General features: G+C 38.9%; 1 protein-coding gene across 2 annotated transcripts in view; it reads left to right on the forward strand.

Annotated features, from left to right (window-relative positions):
• Nucleotides 1-415: 415 nt before the first annotated feature.
• The window catches only part of ppp2r5a (protein phosphatase 2, regulatory subunit B', alpha isoform), a 30,904-nt gene continuing 8,175 nt past the window's right edge, over nt 416-23,144 (forward strand). Inside the window, exons 1-9 of one of the 2 annotated variants that reach the window (XM_084433109.1) lie at nt 451-835; nt 919-1,097; nt 8,072-8,268; nt 8,390-8,491; nt 9,799-9,891; nt 14,766-14,896; nt 18,640-18,699; nt 18,930-19,038; nt 20,306-20,359. In XM_084433109.1, coding sequence (XP_084289235.1) covers nt 944-1,097; nt 8,072-8,268; nt 8,390-8,491; nt 9,799-9,891; nt 14,766-14,896; nt 18,640-18,699; nt 18,930-19,038; nt 20,306-20,359 — 900 coding nt within the window. In that variant the 5' untranslated portion in view covers nt 451-835; nt 919-943. Of the gene's footprint in view, nt 1,098-8,071; nt 8,269-8,389; nt 8,492-9,798; nt 9,892-14,765; nt 14,897-18,639; nt 18,700-18,929; nt 19,039-20,305; nt 20,360-23,144 lie in introns of both variants that reach the window. The other variant, XM_084433108.1, reaches the window with a different exon arrangement.

The following is a 23,144-nucleotide window of genomic DNA, read 5'->3' on the forward strand; positions in this document are numbered from 1 at the left end:
GTAAATGGTGACTGAATAACATTCTCACTTTTTCTTTTCCAAAGAAGAAAGTCGTACAGGTTTGGAACCATAGACCGTATAAGAAGGGTTTGGAACAGGGAGAGCAATGTTTCGTTTGTCTCCGCATTTTTGTATTTCGAGTTCATTTTGGGGTGAACTGTTCCTTTAACTGATTTGTTTGACTAGGCTACAAGTCTTACAAACTCTAACTTGCTGTTATTTTGTGAGCAATCGTTGAAATGTTGTACTCATGTGTTCATTTTATATATATATATAATTAAATATATTTATTATTTTGAGTGGTTTAACGTTTGTTTGTGTGAGTTCAAGAATACAGAACCTCCTGACTGTATTTCCAGAAATACCATTAAAACAAGAATCTGATTGGTCAAGGGGCGGGGCTTACTGTCTTCTCGAACGTTCATTGGACGAATCTTCTGTCTCTCAAGCGCGCCACGGGACTTTATTAAATTTAGACCCCAGTGAGGCGCAACAGCGGCTGAATGAAGTTCAGCGGATCAGAGGAATTTTACGGCCCGGCGGATTCACATTAAACTCTTTCCTCGCGTCGTTTATACATGGAGCCGGTGTCAAGCGACTGGATAATCATGACTCAGTGTTTTGGCTGTGTGTCGTCTGAGTTTGAGTTGTGTTATGTGGAGTAACAGGTTTATTGAGGCGCTCAGAATGATAAAAAACTAACGTTACTGTTAACTAAGTTACGTGTTTACATTTACACGTCACCAAAAATTATCATCGCAGGATACCTGTGTGTATTTGAGAGCATGCAGCCTTCATGAGTGGCTCGACAGTGCGTGTCGTTGGATGGGGTCTGGTGAGTTTGATGTACAGCGCAGTCAATGGGATGTCAGTCAGAATTGAACACGTTTAGGGCTCACACGGACACTGTAAACGCAGCTCGTTGGATAGACCTGCTTTGGAAATGTCGGCGATATCCGCGGCCGAGAAAGTGGACGGGTTCACGCGGAAGTCTGTGAGGAAGGCTCAGAGACAGCGGGTTCAGGGCTCGTCTCAGTTCGCGGTGAACAGCAGCAGGCCCGCGGCTCCCGAGATCTCGGCGCTCCCGCAGCTCAAAGGTAAGAGGATAAAGCCTGGAAATAGACTCTGAGGCTCCGTCTCAAACCCGTGCGAGCTGCCTACCTAGACAGCGCTGGGGTGCCTACAATGCTTTAAAAAGTGACACATAAAACTAATAAACTATAATAAAACACGCATGGGTGTTTTAATCAGGCTTTAAAGTTACCTATTTGTATCTCTGATAAGCTTAAAGTGAAGTATTTACAGCAGGCCCACAACTGTCTGCTGGAAGACTCGTGTGAGTGTGTTTGGGTGTAGACTGTAAACACCAATTGTGTCAACATTATGTCTTCTTATCAAGGGAAGTATCTTTATTTCATGGTCCAACCTGTGTTTTCGCACATTTCCTGTCCTCTTATTTTTGCCTTTGGAAGTCACGTGGTTGTCAGTTCTGTTAAACCTGTCGATAGAGTGCAACAGTGCCCGCCCACTTTTTCGGTGGCCTTGGTCCCAGAACTATATTTTTTCCATTGGGATTTTGAAAAAGAGTTATAAGAGCCATGAACCTATAACCAGGCAGGTACAAGGTTAAATGCACAACATTACAAACTTTGATTTGAAGTAAAGTATTTGAAAATCGGACACAAAGACTGTGTACTTTAACCTGTTGTCTACAAGAGAAAGAAGTGATGGACATGCTAAAAATGAAATTCATCAATGCCCATATAATTGCTTAGGAATAGCTGCCTTTCGCCAAATTTACCTCAGATATTAATGAAGAAAAATAAGATTGTTCAATGTCTTGCGCACACCCCCCCCAATGTTTATAGGATGCATTAGGAGGAGGCCAAACTATACTCAATGGCCAAATGATGCTGACATTACTATGGTGATGGTCTGTGACACTGGTTCAGGTTTTGCGTAAAGAACAATTCTGTGTGACTGTATGTAGTTAGAAAATCAATTTAGTTCCTACTATAAGTGAATCTTCGTTCTCAGGACATCCACAAGATGGATGAAAATGCTGATGCTGCAAAAGTGTTGGCAGATATGACAACACATGACAAAATTAAAACACGTTTATTCTTTTGTGGCACTTAAAAAGTAATAATTTGGCACCTATTTTTTTACCTTATAGGAGCCAATGGCTCCTTAATTGATGTGGGCCAGATAAGGCCCAGATAGGTATGCTATCTGGGAAGTTGGCGGCAATATGCTGTATCTGACCCACACACATCAAGCTGGTTTTAGTGTGAGTTGTGGCTTGCTGTGTGTGGCCCATGTGACCTTTGCCACTGCCAAAACTGAGCCCACATGAGGCCCAAACATGTATGCGATTGCCAGGCCAGCCACACTCAGGTTGAGTCTTCGGTATGTGGGCCAAAAGAATGTGGCAGATGTGGGCCACAACTGGGCCAGATGTCATTTTCTATCTTGGTCACATCTTCGTTCAGGGAGAAAATTGGGACTATGTCATAAGTTGTTTCGCCTTTTCTACGTGTAAAAGCATTAAGGGAAGCAGGTTGAGGGTGTGATGAAAAGATGCCGGATAGCAGATCTGTTAATTCTGTCACCGATTAAACCCACTGCATATCACTCAATAAAACAATCACACTGCTGAGAGTTTTTGAAAGTTTTGTATTGTGTTTGGTTAAACATTACCTTTGTGAGTATGACTCAGTTTATTGGCTTGTGAATTAGCAGAACTTGCAGGCAGCCACCGCAAAACTGTTTCAAGCTTCAAGGGATTTGATTTTGGTTGTCGTGTGCTGAAATAAATATCGAAAAAAAACAGTGTGTTGGTGTCTGTCTGCTGAATGTGACCCACAATCTCTGATTCCCCTCCGTGGCCATGGGAAGTGAATATTTACAGTGACAACAAACTTCTATTTAACGTTTCTAACAAAGACATGGATCAGCTTATCGAACACATTTTTATTTGGACATTTCTACTGTGAAGGCTGAAGCAGCATCTAGCATGGGACAGTGTTTTCATATATGTAAACCATTTGAGTGTAACGGTTCAAATTACTCACGGTTTGGTTTGTATCAAGGTTTTAGGGTCACGGTTTTAGTACGGTTCGGTATGTTTAGGGGAAAAGGACTACTGTCAAATAAAAATAAAGAAAATTAGAAAAAATAATCAAACTACATGCAACCGCACAAATAAATACAAAAGAGCAAAGATACACACAAATCAGGTAGGCCTATCTAACAGTAGATTTCAGGTACAGAAATTGAATAGAGTAGTCAAATGAAAAATAACATTGCATATTTGACTATAAATTAAAGATTAATTCTTATTAATGTTACAAAAGCTATTGAGTCAAGAGCAGTGAGTGATTTCCTTGTGTTTTGTTGTTTGATAAACATTAAACACAGACAGCAGGAATATTAATCTGTTGTCACTTTAAATCAGGGTTTCTCAAACTCGGTCCTGGAGGGCCACTGTCCTGCACAGTTTAGCTCCAGCCCTGATCAAACACACCTAGCTGTGAGTTTCTAGTGATCCTGAAGACATTGATTAGCTTGCTCAGGTGTGTTTGATCAGGGTTGGAGCTAAACTGTGCAGGACAGTGGCCCTCCAGGGCCGAGTTTGAGAAACCCTGCTTTAAATGGACGGATCCAAAATACTGATATTGGTACATATGCGTTGTCTTTCTTGACCGTTTACATTCACTTAAGACGTAACCGATATGTTTGACGTAACAAGACGTAATAATGTTTGCTAGAATACTCACCAAGACGGGCAAGTTGACATCATTTTTGTGTGAATTTGTCCGTTCAAGCGCAAGATTTGAAAGAGAACTCAATATGATCTCGCTCTCTGAGACGTGGCTTTCTGTGTGCTCTTCGGATGAGTGTGACTTCTTCTTTTGCAAATGTTTAAATTGTCAAGGCTTAAATGAATTTAGTTGTAATTAACTGATAGTAACGTGTTGTTCAGGTCTCAACACCCGGGTGATAACAACATGATGACGGTGTCTATTTTACGTGTTGTTATTTTCAACAAACTATATTATGGTTTGTCAGATTTGAGATGAACCGCGGTGCAAGTGCGTGACAAACTTTGGGTAGAGAATGATAATACGGTTCAATGTTTTTTTTTTTTTTTTTTTACTGAGAACCGTTAACACCCCTAGTAAACTACATTGTAAACAATATTCTTCAAAACTATAGTGAAAACATCTAACTATCATGCAATGCAATTAAAGAGCTTCTCCTCCCTGCAAACAATACCAATGAGGAATGTGAATATTTAATTTAAAGGCAAAAACAAAACCAAAGGTGCAGGTATCTGTATTAATATCAGTATCAGTAGTTGAGGGCGATCCTCTTAAGATGGAGGTGCCGTCCCAGCATGCAACGCAGCGTGACATAGCTTCACATTCTCTATACTGACATCATCACTCTCCAGGGACGGGCCATGTAACCACGGCAACCACACGCCTGGGGTGTTGATGGGAACCTCAACAAATTCAATGACTCATCCTGTGCGTGTTCTCGCATGTGTGCGTGAGGGCTAATAAAAGTAAGGCAATCAATGAAAGCGTTTCTGGTGTTGGCTTGATTTGATATGGTGGCTTGTGGTGAATGCAGTGACTATAAGCAGAAGTGGTCTGGGAAAGACAGAGCCACTGGCATTCAGATCGGTTGCATAAGGTGTATTAATAGAGCAGCAGTGGGGTTGTGTTGTGTTTGAACCCCCCCCCCCCCCAGCTCCGAGAGCGAGTGGCTTACACTGCTGTTCTCTCAAAAATAACATCACGAGCTGAAGTTTACAGGAGCCTGCAGCAGATCCACTGTGGCAGTAAAATACAGTATAAAAAGAGCCGCGAGTAACTGAAAGAAAATCTTTTTTAGGTGACATTAAGAAAGGGATTATTTAGTGTAATACATTTTATCCTCATTGGATTTACTTAGAAAAAACTACTGCGTCAGACTCAGTACCATGGTTTACAAGGTTTAGTGATGGTACACGACTGTACAAAAGTTTGATGTAGTAATATTGTGAAATATTTTTACAATTTAAAATTTGTAACAATGTAAAAGTTTTAAGGTCCTTGCACACTGAAATTTTCGTATGCGTTTTTTCATATTCGTCATTCGGTGGCTCTGAATTGTCAAAATGCTTGCTACGGATGCAAAAAACGCAGAAAATCGAAACCGATCCAAATGTCTTTTTTTTTGTTTCGGAGGCAGTGTGTAAACGTGATTGACACAACGTGAGGTCGTATTTATTTTTTTAATGTGCGAAAATTTCAGACAAAGATTTCAGATCTTTACTGTCACTTTTGATCAATCTAATGCATTCTTGCTGAATAAAAGTATTAATATCTTTAAAAAAAAAAAAAACTTTTGAACAGTAGTGTACATGTCCAAAAAAACTATGATACCTTAGTACTTTTGTAGTGATATTTTGTGAACCTCCTGTGTCCTGTATTAATCATTTTTATTTTTTACAATGCGAAATGATTTTTAGTGAAGCATATTGAGCCTAATATTCTGATAATAGTGCCACAAATTATTTATGCTGTTTGTTCACGGTCAAAGTTCATGTCAACTAAATGTCCTTCTGGTATTTATAGAGCCCTGTTGATTTATTATTGGTGTACACAGTGTTTGTAGTAGACATGGGTCATATTTACTATATTACCCTCTATATGACAGTCAAGATTCCATAGTCCATGTGAAAACGGACCATGACCTGTGACACTTACATTTCAAGAAAGATACTGTATATTATAAATGATTTACTAGGCTTTGCATGTGGTGAAATGGTTTTGATGGATGATGGTAAGCTCTAACCCTTAGTAAATGCTGCAGTTTTATGAGTGGCCTCTTCATGTGTCACTCACCCAGCTGAGGTCACTGGTATTATAGTGAATTATGTAAGATAAGATCCTTCGAAGTACTTCTTGGGACTGGTGGCCCAAGGGTTGCAGGCGATAGGATAGAGCAACATATGAAATGAGGAGTGAATGTGGACCACGGACCATAAAGGCATAATAAATATAGTCCATGTGACTCACACACTATATTCTTAGAGTTCTGGAGCCATATGGAAAGTCATGATAAAATTATTCATGTAACCTTTAGTCATTTTAGTTGACTCTGGTAGGATGGATGAGGCGATTTCTTTTTTCTTTGCTGCACACAATGGATGCATGTGGGAATGTTTCTCTGTGTTTGATTTATTGTGTTTCTCTACAAGAAGCAAGCAGTGACATGATGTTTCCATACACCTATTTTTATGCAAATTTTAGGTTATCGCATAAAAAAACGCTGAATGGAAATGGCAAGTTGCTCATAAATTCTAGAAATGCACATTAAAAACGATGTAGGGCTGCAACTAACGGTTATTTTGATAATCGAATAATCTGTCTATTACGGTTTTGATTAATCGGATGCAAAATCCAAAAATTATGATACATAAAAAATACGTTTTTTTATTTATTTATTTTTTATTATTTTTTTTTTTACAATTACGAAAATCTTAATAAAAAAAGATCAATTATTTTAAATAATTTTATTCCCTATCCTGCCCAATGCTGTTCTCCGAGCAATGTGTAATATAAAGCCTATGAAAACATATATAGTGAATATCTATGTTGGCTATGCTGTACATTTATTAGCAGAAAAAAGCCTAAAGCTTAAAACTAAAAACAACTGATTGCTTATGCTTACTATGTTAAAGCAGGAATTAAAATGACATGCATATAAAGTGTGACGGACATTTATCGAATTAATCCCTCGATGCGCAAAAAATAATAATAATGCCCAATTCATGATTTTTATATATATATATATATATATATATATATATATATATATATATATATATATATATATATATATATATATATATATATATATATATATATATATATATATATATATAGCTGAATACATTACATGCAGTATATTATATATTGACATTATCACTTTGCCACTAAACTGGTTGTTAGATGTTTTATTTTTTTATTTTTTTTTTATTTTTTTTTTACTGTATTTTAGCAAAACTTACATTTGGTAAAGTATTACTGTCTCTGGGGGGTTGAATATTTTTTATTGCAGCTGTGTATAAACTAAACTGAAACTAAACTAGTGCAATAACATTTTGTTTCTGAGCTGCCCAGCTGTAGAATGGCCTCCATTCTTACTCCAGTTCATCCAGATTACTGGAATTAGACACACGGTGTAGATTACAACATTCTAGTCCACTCAAGCATTCAGAGAGCTCAGTGCATGCACACACTACACTCAAATATAATTGGACAACAAGATACCAAAGACAATGCATGCATGTGCTTTTTCTATAGCAACATCAACCATGTTTTAATAAGAATGTGATGAATGTTTTTCTCTTTTTTTGGCCTAGTTGTAATAAATATTTAAATATGTCATGTTACCATGTTCCAGTAAGAACATATTTTTATTCAGGCTTGTCTTCATTGAAATTAAAGGGCAAAATCTGAAGGATGTGTCCAGATATGTTTTGATCATTTAGTATCATGTTCTGTAAAGGCCCATTCACACCGCACCGACAGACTCAGACCGTCACCAGACTACAGCACGTCACTTCTCAGACATTCTTATTCAGATTCTGCATGTTCAGTCGGCAAAAACAAGCTCTGACAGGGGTAACGCACTGATCCGACACAACCCGACCAAGTGTCTGTTGCCGGTGTGAAATGGCCTTAAAAGTATAACATCTCTTTGATGTTTTTATTGTTTTACTTTGATTTGTTTTGCTTTGCTTTTTGTTGTTGTTGTTGTTGTTGTTTTGCTTTGCTTTGCTTTTTGTTTTGCGTGTTGCTTTGCTTTTTGTTTTGTTTTTGTGTTTTGTGTCTTGCTTTGCTTTTTTTTTTTTGTGTGTGTGTTTTTTGTTTGTTTTTTTCTGTTTTTGTGTGTTCCTTTTTAATTTTAATTGGTCAAATCCATAGATCTCATTCTCATTTGTGTATAAAAATGTTGATTATTGAATTAGACCGTACAGTAGAATGAATAAATGATTTCTTCATTGTTTCAGATGCATCTTCCACAGAGCAGCATGCGCTGTTCATGCAGAAACTACAGCAGTGCTGCGTAATCTTCGACTTCTACGACACGGTGACTGACTTAAAGTGTAAAGAGACCAAACGGGCCACTCTCACTGAACTCGTGGATTATGTGTCCACTAACAGAGGCGTTCTGGTGGAGCCTGTCTACCCTGAGATCACCAACATGGTCAGCATTCATGTGATGTCCACCAATCTTTAAAATGAATGTATTTGTTTTTAGCAAAAATAATCATCTTTTCCTTGGTGATCTATAGTCAAAGCAAAGTCCAAATTGTTTCTGTCCACAGGTTAGCACAAATATTTTCCGAACACTTCCACCCAGTGAAAACCCAGACTTTGACCCAGAAGAAGATGAACCCACTCTAGAAGCCTCCTGGCCTCACATGCAGGTTAGATGTAGCTTATTCTTTGCATATTAATAATGTAAATATTTATGAATTATTATACTTGCATGCATGTAAATAAATTAAACGAGTCAACTTTGACTTATAAGACCAGCCTTTTGTTAAGGTTATAAATAATATAATTGTTGATGTAAATGCATACACTAGTTAATTTACATTGCTTACATTTTGTTTGTTTGAATGTTTGTTTTTAAGCTATATGTTCTAGGGCTGGGTGATATAGCCAAACAAATCATGATACCATATTTCAAATCAGTCGATATCGAAAAATGTCAAATCTTTTTTCTTTCACGTTTAAAGGCAGATTTTTTGCCCCTGAATGAAAGTTGTAGAAACCAGACAGTCAATTGTGGTTTTAAACTACTCTTTATTGTCAGAACATGACAAACACTTGCCAAACAGGTGAACATTTCACAAATCTGAGGTAGAACATTCAAAGCACTTTTGAATTCTTCACACTTTGTCTTTTTTTTTACTTAAAAATAAGTATCTTAATAGAAAAATTACATTTCTTAGTTTCTGCATGTTCTAACAGGTAATATTGTTTCAAATCATGGAACGGGTTTGTGTTGTCTGACTTTGATGACATACATCTTCATCACAGCTTGCAGCGCAGGCTGCAATATTAATAATATTACATGTTTTGTCTCTTAGGAATGCACATTTGACAGTAGCTTGAGTTGGGTGACAGTAGCAGAAGCTTGAGTTGGGATGATTTATGTTCATTAACTAAAACAGTAACATCTATTAAAATTGTAGCAACCTAAATAGGATAAAATTGACATATTCTGACTGTTTTAGTTAGGACTCTATTAAAATTAACCATTGGTCATCCATAGTAGCGTACATTTAGATTGTGATAACCACAGGTAAAACCACGCATACAGCATCTCATTATCATTGTAAAATGTAAATGTATGGTTTCTATGGTATTTGAATAACGTATAACCATTCAATGTATAGATGTACATTCAATGTACAGCAGCCTAAATACATTTAGTATAAATACAAATGCTGTAGCTTAATAACAAAAAATACTGTTATTAAATGATATAATACATTATATATATTGTCCGATACCGATATGGTGGCCAGTGTACATATATTGCATCCCTAGTTCAAATGAGTGGCAATGTTTCGTTCCACCTTTGGCACATAAACATTATATTGTGATAATTATCATTACCGTTTCATCGCCCAGCCCTAATATGTTCTAATATCTCTTTCTGCATACTGGAAGCATTAAATTGTGTCTTTTGTTTGTTCATTAATTTTTTCATCTTTTTTTTCAGTTGGTGTACGAGTTTTTCCTTCGATTCCTAGAAAATCCAGACTTCCAGCCAAGTACTGCCAAACGTTACATTGACCAGAAGTTTGTGCTACAGGTATATGTGCTTTATATTAATTCATGAATTACAAATATAATGCACAAATAAATAAATAAAAAATTCTAGGCTTTTGCCTTTTTTTTTTTCTTTTTTTTTAAAGGAGCAGTAAAGCTATTTAAAATTTCTTAAAACAGGATAAATTTACCTGAAGCAATATTTGCATGAAATATTGCTTTTTCTTTCTCTTAAAAGGGCTATATATAAGAATGTTTATGTATTAATCACTTTTTTCATTGCCAATGTGATTTGTAACGAAACGAGGCTATCCGCGACTTCCTAGGTAGTCTATGAAAGTAGACTGTAGACTGATTTTTATGCGAAGTTTTTGCTGTGTGTGACCTCGCAATCAGGATGTGAAAACGCAACTTGGTGTTTCTCTGGCTCCAATGGGAATAAAAGAAACGCAGCATCATTCAACATATTCTCTTAAAACGAGTCATATCGGTTTTATCAGTTGTGATCCTAAAGTAAATGTATCCTGTTTTGAGTATTTTTAGGAAAAAAAAAAAAAAATTTGAGAAAATGCTTTTTTTCCTAGAAGACCACATAATATATTTATTTTCTCACTCTGACTTTTACAAATGAAGTAGAAAATATTTAGAAATATGAAATGATATGCTTGGGAGAACTGCCTCAGTCAGTCCCTGTCCCTGCGTAAACCGCTGGGTCATCAGCTGTCCATATCGACCCGGTCATTCCCCCTGAGTGCACTGAATGCTCTGGAATGTAGAGTCAGTGTGGAAGGTGGTAAAGCCGAGTTTCCATGATGTGAGCGTTTCCTGGGCTGCTTTAAATAGCGCCCTGTTTACGCCACAGGAAGGAAAGAGGCAGCACTGCAGTCCAGGCTGGGATGAAGAACATAATGACAGGGGGTTAAACAGACAGCAGACACAAGACAAAAAGAGTCATTCTTGCAGGGATGTGGTGGATAGCGTTTGCTGATGCCTTGATGCATTATTTTTCCATTTGGAGATGCTGTTGTGCAGGAATTACACATTTAAGCTTAAAGATAAAAAGTCAAAATGAAACTGCATTTTCTACTCATTGTGGTGTATTTGTGAACCGGAAATTCAACGATGTTGAAAAAATTCTTGAGGAAAATTTGCATTCGAAGTTGCTTTAGTTTAACACTAGTGGGTGATAAAGTTATGGTCAGCTGGTCTTTTATTCCATCTTATATAGTGATCTATTGAAATAAGTCCTGCATGTGGAAGATTAACTTTTTTTTTTCTCCTGTTTGAATCTTGATTTTTTTTTTATAGTTACTAATGTTTGAGACATCATTAATGTCCTCATGAATGTGATTGAGGTTAGACTCATTTACTAATAATGTCATGTTACATAAAGGCTGTTGTCAAATACATCTCTCATGACAGGGATTCATTGACTTGGGGCTAAAGGTAGCATTACATAACGCATTCCTGTGCAGACAGTCTAACGTGACATAACAGTTGATGCTGCCAGATCAAAACCATTCTATGAAACGGTCCATTAAGAGTTTCAAATGGGTACAAACTGCTTTGAATGGCACTGAAGACTATTTGTTTTTCATTTTTTTTAATATTTTTTTTTTACTTTTTAATTTTGAAAATTACAAATAAAAAAAACAAGATAATAATAACATTATTGGTTTGTGTACGTTGCATTGCGATCATTAGTTTTTTTTTTTATATATATATTGAAAGCAGACATTTTTGAAATTGACAAAAAAAGAATAATAATTCAACTTTGATTCTTGATTCTTACTCGTTCTTACTTTCAGAGGTAGAAAATGGATAAACGGCTTGAATATTCGATCTCTACATGTGGGTGGGAATGAAACACCCCTTTCAGCTGCACCATAAAGTGAACACATTCCACTTTAAGGCATACAGTTTTCTCGTGGAGGGAGCTCTAGAGTTTAGGCTGGTCTCAACAATGGTCTCAGTTGAGAGACCAACACCTAAGAGCTGGTCCTCCTCAGGGGGATGTTCCTCCTCACAGTTCTGGCCGAGGATGATAGATCGTGCCCCCGGCCTGCAAGAGAAGGTCCCTCCTAAACGGAGTCTCCCAAGGCTGACCTTCAAGGAGCACTATGAAACCTGAGAACCAGACTAGGCCAGAATGGGGCTACCTGTAGTAGACTGATCCCATCCCGCCTGACCCTCTCTAGAACTCCCGGGATGAGAGCGATTTGTAGGAAATGCTTACAGGCGCCGCCATGGCTGGATGCATATACCAGTGGGGGTGGATGCATGAGGGAGAACCATAGTGGGCAATGGGTGGTCTTTAGCAAAGCAAACAGATCCACCTCCGCCCAGCCAAACTTCCTCCAGATCAACTCCACCGGCTCGGTGTGGTGCCAGCGCTCCCACGAGACCCAAACTGGCATCAAGAAGGAACGCTCTATCTCTCTCTTTGGTTCAACCATGAATGCCTCTCTGCCACTACTAACGCTGACATGGAGCGGCCAATGGTGTAGTCGTCCTTCTTAGTGGCGCGGAGGGACAAGTCGGTGGCCCGACGCAGTTCTTTAATATTGTCGGGACTAGGGCTGCACGATTAATCGCAATTTACATGTAATCGCACTTAAATCGAGTTGGCTTACCACGATTTTGAAATCGCTGCTCCATCTTGAAAGCACTGTGAGTTTGAGTCACTTATAACGTGCATTTGAGAAAGCAACATGCGTCAAACATCTTTCCAAACATGAGAAGCATTTGTGAACCTCTTGTCCAACAAAAGACAACATTTAATAACATGCTTTTACTCCAAACTCACTTCATAACGACAGTTGAGCATCTTTCTGTGAGATGATGTGGCTTCTTACACAGAAAAAGGCAGTCGTGTGTTTATAAGTCATGTTTAATCAATCAAAGCGTTTCAATCTTCTGTTTATTCAGCTACAGCGATAGTATGATGCCTGATAGGGATTTCCTGGAACGATGTGTGTTATTGTACTTCTGCGGCGGAGCATATTTGGCGTGTCTCCGTGAGAGCTCCCTCTGGTGTTCAGATAGAGCAGTATTAACTACCGATCAGCCGCACTGCACTGACAAGCTTTGCATAAAATAATCGCAGCCTTTGCCAAATCGCTTGTGGTTTCATTGCGATTAATCACGCAGGCCTAGTCGGACCGACCTCTTCGCCCTCGTCTAGTTCTCTGAGCAGGTCTGCTTGGTACACCTGCATGATTGCCATAGTGTGCCGGCACACACCAGCCCTACCCGCTGCCATGTAAGCCTTGCATACCAAATTAGAAGTTGTACAGCAGGGTTTGGTGGGAAGTTACGGGGCCTTGAGGGATGACGCAATGTCGAGTGAGAGAGAGATATCATCCCATAGCTGTTCTCCTTCGAGCCCAGGATGGATGAAGAATTATGTACAGTAGGGCTCGTTAGGCATGAGGAGAGAGGTCTTTCCCATGATCTGGAGATTTCATTGGGGAGATCGGGAAAGAAAGCAAGGCCCCCGATGTGAAGGCTGCGCTCGACTGATCTGGAAGCGCTCATTTAGTTTGCTTTCCTTATACAGTTCCTGATTTTCTGATGGCCAGTCGATATTAGGCTTGGCCAAAGCATGAGTCACAACCTCCAGTAGCTCCTCGTATACGGGGGAAAGAGGTGGCGAATCCTAAAATCCCCCGCTTCGATGCCGAGAACATCTCCCTCCTCGGAGCTAGACAATCCCAACATCCAGTTCTCGCTCAGGGTGGAAGAAGCCACAGAGTGGGCTTCCATATCCCAAATGCTCACAGTGTACACGAGAGCTGCCTGTGCATGCTCCGCTCTTTTTCAGAGCACTTGCTCAAGAACAGAAGCTTAAGCTGTTGCGTTCCAGTGTGCCTTTGTAAGCTTCTGTGTCACACTATGTCATGACGTAGCACCAATCAGGATTGGTCTAGTTTCACACGTGCTTCAGACGCTATCATGCAGAGGCGTTCCCCATAGTGTGTCGTCTTCGACGCAGAGTTCCTCGAAGTGGGAACTCTCCTCATGTGTTTGCACAATGATGCATTTAAAAGTTAATGACCAGACATATCTTTATAAAAGTTTGCAATGCTTTTGCAGATGAAATATAATGTGAATAACATTGAATAAAAATGTTTTCGTCAGGTTAGATACTGATTGTTACTCACTCAAACCCTTTTATCTAAACCTCTCTACTTAACCGTTGCTCTTGCACATCCGCCATGTTTGTAGATTTATTTAACACACTTTTTATTCATGTTTGTAGTTCTAATTGAATCCTCATCTAATGCGCAATGGGTTGTGGGCAATATTAGCCATTAGAGTGTGCACGGATCTGCACTTTTGATTCTAACCGGAAATAGTAGACCATCCGGGTATCTTTGGAATACTAATTTTAACATACTACAATGTAGGACACACTAATTCTAATTTTGAATCCTATTTAGGATGGATAGTATGTGAATTGTGATGCATCAATAGTAATCTGCTGCTACAGTTGTATGGATTCTAAAGTGATGTTCACAACGGTTTTATCGCTTTCTCATCAAACAACTAGAATAACAAATGGCTTGACACAACCCGTACAAAAAGAAAACTCATTTTCCAGTAACTATCATTTTTCTTCTTTCAATATTAAATAAAAAAGTTAGTGCAATATACACTGACCATTAATGCTGCCTTGTACTATTATAAGAAATGTTAATGAGGCCATTATGTAGCTTTCTTCATGCTTTATAAACCCAGATAATCCAAGTATCTTGACTACAAATAAAATGTCATCCTATTCAATTGTGTAACAATTTATCAAAGATATTAGCACAAACAAACTGCAGAAAATTGGCACCTTAGAGCAAGACACAAGAAAATGGCAGATGGATGGTTTTGTTATGAAAAATTAACTCCTTGCATTTTTTTTTCCAGCTCTTAGAACTGTTTGACAGTGAAGATCCTCGTGAGAGAGAGTTTCTAAAAACGATTCTGCATCGCATCTACGGGAAGTTTCTGGGTTTGCGTGCCTTTATTCGGAAACAGATCAACAACCTTTTTCTGAGGTAAGAACACACCATCATGGACACATTAAATTGATCAAAAGTAACAGTAAAGAGGTTTAGAATGTTACAAAAGATTTCTGGTTCAAACAAATTCTGTTCTTTTGAATCCTAAATAATTTAATATCTGGTTTCCACAACAATATGAAGCAGCACAACTGTTTTTAATATTGATAATAATAACAATAAATGTTTCTTGAGCAGCAAATCAACATTTTAGAATGATTTCTAAAGGATCATGTGATATTAAAGACTGGAGTAATGATGCTGAAAATTCTGCTTTCCATCATAGGAATAGGGCTGGGTATCGTAACATTTTTGTCGATATTGATACTGATACTGATACCGATACCATGACTTCGATACCGGTTCCTGAACAATACTTTTTCCGATACCAATTTTATGAACCGACAATGTTATAGCAGAGGCTGTAACATTAATGTGAAGAGGGGAAAAAAAACAAGAAAGCTAAACTGTTAATGCAGCTAACCTTAAGGATAAGCACACTTTACAAGATGCCTAGTTTAATGTGAGCAAATTCTTTAAAATTCTTCTGGATTCCGTTTTTTCCCCCGTTTAAATTTTGCTGGATGGTTAAATTAAATTGTATTAAAGGAGTCATAACCTGCAATTTTCACTTTTCCACGAGAATCAATGTATGTTATGATCGACTAACGATTATACACTGGCCGGGAAGCCGATGTTTAAAAGTGAAGCGTTTGTTTACCTCAGGGTAAATAAACCAGCGCGCGTGCACGCGCACTCAAATACGAGATTTTGATTTCAGCTCCCTCTTGACGTCATGAGGTAGTAGGATATACCATATATGGACACCGCAGCAGGAAGCCTTCCCCTCTCCCCCTCATATTCAGTTCAGTCGAGAAAGATGGAGAAACCGAGTGCACACCGGACTTGCTCTGTGGTTGATTGCCATAAAAAACATGTAAATGTGTTTTATCTCCCAAAATCGGACGAAACTATCAGGGACCAGTGGATGAAATTCATTTTTAATGACGCTGTCCCAGCAACACTTTCAACTGGCGTGCAGAGCCATATAGAGCGTCCACGACAGCCAAAACATCGCATTGATCTCGCGAGACAATAATGCCTTCAGAAATAAGGGTAAAAGGTCTGTGTTTATTTTTTTTTCCACTTTTCTTTTTTAGAAGGGCCTGAAAGACTATAATACAGCAGTAGGTATCCAATGTAATACTAGGTTATGACTCCTTTAATCAAAAAGCATTTGTAATTATGAAATTACACATTAGCAATTACAAGCTCATGAAACGTGTTCAATTTAACAGCAATTTATTAAGTTTAACAAAAAATTACATTCTTAATGTTTTTTGTTTTGTTTTTTTATTCCATTTTATTTTTACCCAGTTCTGTGCTTTCCGTTTAATTTAGTCTACATTCCATTTTAATGGTTTAATCAAAAACATATTTAAAGGGGTGGTAAAACACAATTTCACTTTTCTAACTTTAGTTAGTGTGTAATGTTGCTGTTTGAGCATAAACAACATCTGCAAAGTTACAACGTTCAAAGTTTAAAGCAAAGGGAGATATTTGCTTTTAAAGAAATCAATTTCTAAGAACTACAGAAAACGGCCGGTGGGGACTACACGACATTCCTGCGGGCTTGCTGACATCACTAAGCCCAATATTTACATAAACCCCTCCTCCGATGAAGGATTCGCAAAACGGCTAGTCCTGAAAGATCGAGCAGTTCCAACTTTAAAAACAGAAGCTGTTGTTTACGAGCCACAACCTGTAAGTATGATTCTTTTTTTCGTTGATGTGTTTTCCTGTAATAGTTCGTATTGTTAATTGTACGTTGTAGCAAGGAAGTAAACGAAGGACAACGCTGTTTGGCTCCACAAACCAGTTTGTTCATAGAACCCAGAAATCATCCGACCGTTTTTACAAGGAGGAACAGAGCAGTGTAGAATAATGGTTAAATATGTGAAAAATAATGCAAATTTTTTAAAACGAAGCATGAACACATGTTACAGTGCACCCCACAAACACAATCAAGCCTTCGAAAAAAGGTGTTTTACCACCCCTTTAATTAATTGAATTCATAAAAACAACTTAATTTATTAATTTGTATACAATAATGGGGCCCTATGAAATGTTTTTATATATTTTTTTTTATTTGTATATGTATTTAATTATTCAATTTTTTCTGGTAATCAAATGAAGCCATAAAACATTAATTTATCTTTTATTAAAATTAAAATTAAACAAGCTCTTTAATTTTTTTGGCAAACAAGTGCTACACAACAGAGGTTTACTGTTAAAATTTGTTTTAATAATATTTATATTATTAGTTGTAGTAGTAGTTGTAGTAGTAGTAGTTGTAGTAGTAGTTGTAGTAGTAGTTGTAGTAGTAGTAGTTGTAGTAGTAGTTGTAGTAGTAGTTGTAGTTGTAGTAGTAGTTGTAGTAGTAGTTGTATTACATTAAGATGAACATTATACTGTACAAGAGTAATATATTTCTATCGCAGTTTCTTTAAGTTAAACCAAACTTTTATATTTGACTGGTTGCCGTCTAGTCCTTCTGTGATGTGGTGATAGTTTCTCTCAAATTAAATGTCAAAGTGAGAATATTAAACCGCAAAGGGACCATTTAAATATGAATCCTGGATGTTCTGCGTCATTGAATGGCCCAGACGCGTGGTTCCCTTTACTACACAGTATGTGCGACGCACGCAGTGCTTGTCTGCGCAATTCATTGCATCGCGGTGATCACTCGCTGTTGCCATCAAGCCGACGTAAACTTGTGTTTTTTCCTTGATGCCTCGCCAGTCGCCACAGCCAGCACTTGATTTGGGCACATCATACATGCTGCATGCTTATTTTTCTGCCAGTGAAGTTTACAATCCACAACATTAAACAGATTGCGGACTTTGATCTTGTTCCTTGATGGAAGCTGCATGAGTGTCACCCTTGCTGGGATGTCCTTATCCTCAGGAACCCAGAATGCAATGATGTTATCACCAGCTTAATTCCGTTTATCTTCAAACTCTTCTTGTCCAAAAGACCCATCGAAGGAGTCTCATAGAAGCTCAGTGTGTCCTGCCTCATTCGGGCAAAGAACTTCCCATCTGGACTCCACTTGAAAATTGACCAGTGGGCAGAGCTTTCACGGTGAAAGCCTCTTTTCTTCTGTCCTGTGAGAACATCTCAGATAATAATCGCCTGCGGGTCATCTTTAGTGTCCATAAGAGGGCTGAACGTGACAACATATCTCTCACAGGGAGATAAATCAATGAGCTGGACCCCTGATGACTGAACCTCTGGATCTGCTTGAACTTCTCACCACCCCACAGAGCAATGCTGATGGATTGTGTCCAGGTAGGTGCCTTTTGGAGACCAGCGCGTATGTCTCGGTCCAACACGCTCTCTCCTCCACTTCAATAGGCTCCTTGACATCATTAGCAAAAATGCCTGTTCTGTCACTGACGTTGACCATTAACCCCTCGGGTATCAAAATTTGGTACAGAATGACAATTATTATTATTTTTTATACTCTATGGTATCGAGGCAATTCGGTCTGTGCCTAAAACGTATCGAACTCGATACCCAGCCCTACATAGGAATAAATCCCATTTTAAAACAACATTAATGTCTGTGAAGCTTTAATGTAAGAATAAGAATTTTGGATTGTGCATTTAGTAAAGAAATTAATTCTAAATTTTATTTGAAATGTAAATTGTTCATGGATGCCCCAATAATTTTCCCAGATACCTCTATGAAACTGAGCACTTTAATGGAGTTGCTGAATTCCTCGAGATTCTGGGAAGGTGAGTTTTGTTTCATTTTCTTTTCTTTGCTAATGCATATTTATTAATTTTCTGTTCACATAGTTCATCTAATGGCGTAAGTGCAGTCAGAATGCATGCTGGGTAGAAGATTGTTTTGCTCCAGGATCAGCCTGAACCCTGTGGCAGAAGCATGTTGGTGTTGACTGGCTTCAGTCATCTAATTTCGGGCCTCCATGTCATCAGTTGTGTCACTGTCTTTGTAATCGCAGTATCATCAATGGCTTCGCTCTGCCGCTGAAAGCTGAACACAAGCAGTTCCTCATGAAGATCCTCATTCCCCTGCACACTGCCAAAGGACTAGCACTGTTTCACGCACAGGTACACAGAGTTGGTGCTTAACCCTATAACCCTAAAGCAAATATCTAAGGCCTTTAAATTATCTAGAGCTTTTATCATAAAACTAAGCATTAAAAGAGATTTTAATTTCTGAGAAACGCTGTTGAAAGTGTATCGGACTGAGGACTACTACACACTAATCAGCGGTAGGGGGCGTGTCCACTCATGATAGAGGAAGATAGAGCGAGCAAGAGGGAGATTTGAAGAAAGACTGTAGAAAGAGAGTCATTACTACTGAGAAAAGGTCAGAGGAATATCACTGGAAAAAGACCCAAGTAGGAAGACTGGTTGCGTTGTTTCTGCTCCATACGGGAGTAATGTATCACAGAACCAAGATATGCTGTTGTTGTAATGTTAGCTCTAGTAACAGGACAGTTTTGAGTGTCATTGTTTGTCTGGCGCTGATGTGCTGCTGGCGACTAACAACCAACTCTTGCTTGTATTTACTCTTGTGTACACGTATGTATCATCTCTGCTTTATTTTTCATGAAGCATTAGTTTGCTTCGCTTCAGCTATAAGACACATCCACTCTTGCATTTCGTGCTTGTGCATTTTGGGGGCGGAGCAATGAAGGGAGGTTGTGTTTGTTTGGGTTGATTTCAAATGTCAACAGTGTTTCTCGGAAATCGCTTACTGCACCTTTAAATATCATCTTACTAAGACATATTATTGTGAGATATAGTGACAACTTGTATTCTTGTGCATTTTATAAGCAGTCTACTCTACTGTTATAAAAAGTCTCATTAAATTACATACAAGCTACCATCATTTCATCTCACTTTTTGGCCATATAAATATCAGCATTTGCACCAAATTGCATATTTTTGTTTGTCAACCTAGAATAAAAGCTGCTCCGGAGCAGGTTACCTGTGTAGCATAAGTTACCATGGCGATGAACACCTCTAAAAACCACTTTACATTCTTGAGCCCGAAAAAACAGAGTTAGCTCAAACTAATTTCAAACTTACCTGGGTATCAACTGAAACCAGCTTCATGCAACAGGCCTCTGGTCTAAAGTTTAAAAAATCTGAATCTGTGCCCATCATACTCTGCATTATTTTCTGTTAAATCTGTCAACTTCCACTGCCCAAAATATGCAGACTGATTTTGGGCAACTAGAATTCATCCCATTTAATTTTCTATTCATAAGTATGCTGAAACATAAATCATTGTCTGGTTGATTGCTTGCACAAACTATCCCTTATTTAGTATCTATTCACAATCACTGTTGACCTTTTTGTCTTTCAGCTGGCTTACTGTGTGGTTCAGTTCTTAGAAAAGGACCCGACCCTCACTGAAGTGGTACTGCTCACCTCACTCCCACCTTCACCTTCACACTACCCCACTACAACCCCACAAGAGCTCACACATTCAGAACATCTGAATTTATTTCATTCACCAACAATTTGGTTTTCCCGTTTTATTTTGTTTTTGTTTTTTGTTTGTTTGTTGCAGCTACACCCTGGCTACCATCTGACTTTTGTAGGGCAAAAATACAGTTTAGGTTGGGTTTGCCATATTGTGCTAAAAAAGAGAAATATTAGGGCTGTCAACAGATTTAAATTTTTTAAGCTTTTTCAAGTTAAATTTAGTTTTTCCAAAAAAGGACACTTTGAGACTCCAAAAGGACACCAAATAACCAAATGATATAAGGAGATTTAATTCATAAATGTATACACACCGAAGCACCTATGGGGAAAAAAAAAAATTGCAGAAAAAACTTTTCAGAATTCACAGTGTATAGTATGTGTACATTGCAACAGCAAAGAGTTTGTTTACATTTTAGACAAGTCAAGTTGCGATACCGAACAGGAGTACACGGATCCATTCAGAATGACTAAATACATAACAAATCACAACATTATCCTGAATTTGTGTGAGAACAATGTACTGAAATGTGTCTTTGCATAAATACAATGTGTGATTAGTGCATCGAGAGTATATATATATATATATATATATATATATATACATAATCATAATCATAATAATAACATAATATATTATGTTATTATTATGATTTTATATATATATACTCTCAATTTTTTTTATATTTATTCTTTTTTATTTATTTATTTATTTTGTTATATGCAGTTCGTATATCATCAATTCAAGGGCAGGATGGTGGTTCCACTGAAATAGTTTCAGAGGCTCCTGGGGCATATGGCATCTGCAGCCGCAATCACGCCGCTCGAGTTGCTTCATGTGAGACCGTTTCAGCACTGGTTACAGAGCAGAGTCTCGAGATGGACATGGCAACGCGGCACACACCGGGTGGCGATCACACCGGACTGTCGCCAAACCTTCTGCCCCTGGTCAGACCTTGCTTTTATATGGGCAGGAGTTCCCCTGTGCATGTTGTTGTCTCAACAGATGCCTCTACCACCGGCTGGGGTGCCATGTGCAACAGGCATGCTGACTTGGGCTCCTGGATAGGACCTTGACTGCAGTGGCACATCAATTGCCTCGAGTTGCTAGCAGTACGGCTTGCTCTGCGCTGCTTCAGATCACTGCTACAGGGAAAGCATGTGCTTGTCTGGATGGACAACACTGCAGCCGTCGTCTCACAAAGGCTGTCTCCAAGCAGAGGTTGGCCCACTAGATAGTGAATGCCATAGTCTTGTTGTATAAGGCTCACGACCAGGCGAGCTCCCTTGGAGTGAGGGCTCACTCAACTCGGGGTGTTGCCACACGGCGCCTTGCTGACAGACATTTGTAGAGCTGCGGGCTAGGCGACACCCAACACATTTGCGAGGTTTTTACAATCTCTGTGTAGCGCATGTGTTGTCCCATGTACTGGCTATAAGTAGCTAGTATGTAGGGGTGACCCGCTCGGTGCCTTGCTTTCTGCGCCTCTCCCCTCCTAGGACGGGATACGAGCGCTTATCTGCTCCACAGGTGAGTTCCCCAACTAGTGAACCCTGCATGAGTTCCTCCAGCATCTTGGGCAGTCAGACGCTGTTGATGCATCCAACGCTAGGTCTAGCACTTGTGTGTATGCCCAGAATGTCAGCCCTTGTGCTAGACTAGGTGCCCATGTGTCGTAATTCCCCTACGGGTGATCCCACATGTGTATATTTCCACGGTACGGCTTCCCTGTTGGCGAGCACATGTTTTTCCCTTGGCAGAGCCCACCCTGCTGTCTCCGCTCGGTATTGACTTCACCCTAGCTAGGCTAGATCTACCAGAGAGACCTTCCATATGTAGCACTGCCTTAATGGTCAGTCCATATGTGTAACTCCACATGTTACCACCCTATGAGCAGGATGTGGTCTCAGTAGCGTCCCTTTCTTTTTGGAATAGGTACGTTTTCCCAGTGTTATCCAAATAGTCAATCACTGTGTTGATAAGAGGGAACAGCAGTGATCGACTCTCTCTCTGCGTTAAAGCTCTGTCCTTTATCTGCCCCTGCAGGTGCGGGTGGATTAGGCAGCTAACGCGGGGCGCTGGAAGGGGCAGTAATTCCAGCGTTTTGGCAGGGATCCCAATTCGTCAGTCGTTTTGCCGTAATGTTGAATGTGACTGACTGATAGGGAAGGTTTAGGGTACTAATGTAACCCCCATTCCCTGAAGGAGGGAATGGAAATGTTACGTCCCATCGCCAAAATTGCTGTACCACCGCTGAAATGCCAGGACACCACCTCGGCTCCTCAATGCAAAACTGATGAGTTCAGCATGCTTCCATTTCAGTGTGGTTCGCGATGCAAATCTCACTCGCCAATGTCCACTGGCTTGTTTTGTTTTTTGCTTTTCTCTCAGGCGAGATCCCAATTCATCAGTCGTTCTGACGTAAAGTTGGTTACATTAGGAACCTAGACGTTTTCGATACATTAGCACTGTTTTGGACTGATTGTTTGAATGAATACACTTACTGGATCATTTGACTGAAAACTTTCCTTGAGTTTAGCGGCTTAAAATTATCTGATCACAAACAGAGAAGCGAAATCAGGTTAAAGGGTTAGAATAAAAATGTCTGCCTACCAGGGTTGCAGGTCTTGATGCCCAATTCTGATTTGTTGCCTATATCCTATTTTATTTTTATTTTTTTTATTTTATTTTTTTTAACCGTCCGTTTACACGTTCTTTC

The sequence above is a fragment of the Rutilus rutilus genome (assembly GCF_951802725.1).
Source record: "Rutilus rutilus genome assembly, chromosome: 15".
NCBI lineage: Eukaryota > Metazoa > Chordata > Actinopteri > Cypriniformes > Leuciscidae > Rutilus > Rutilus rutilus.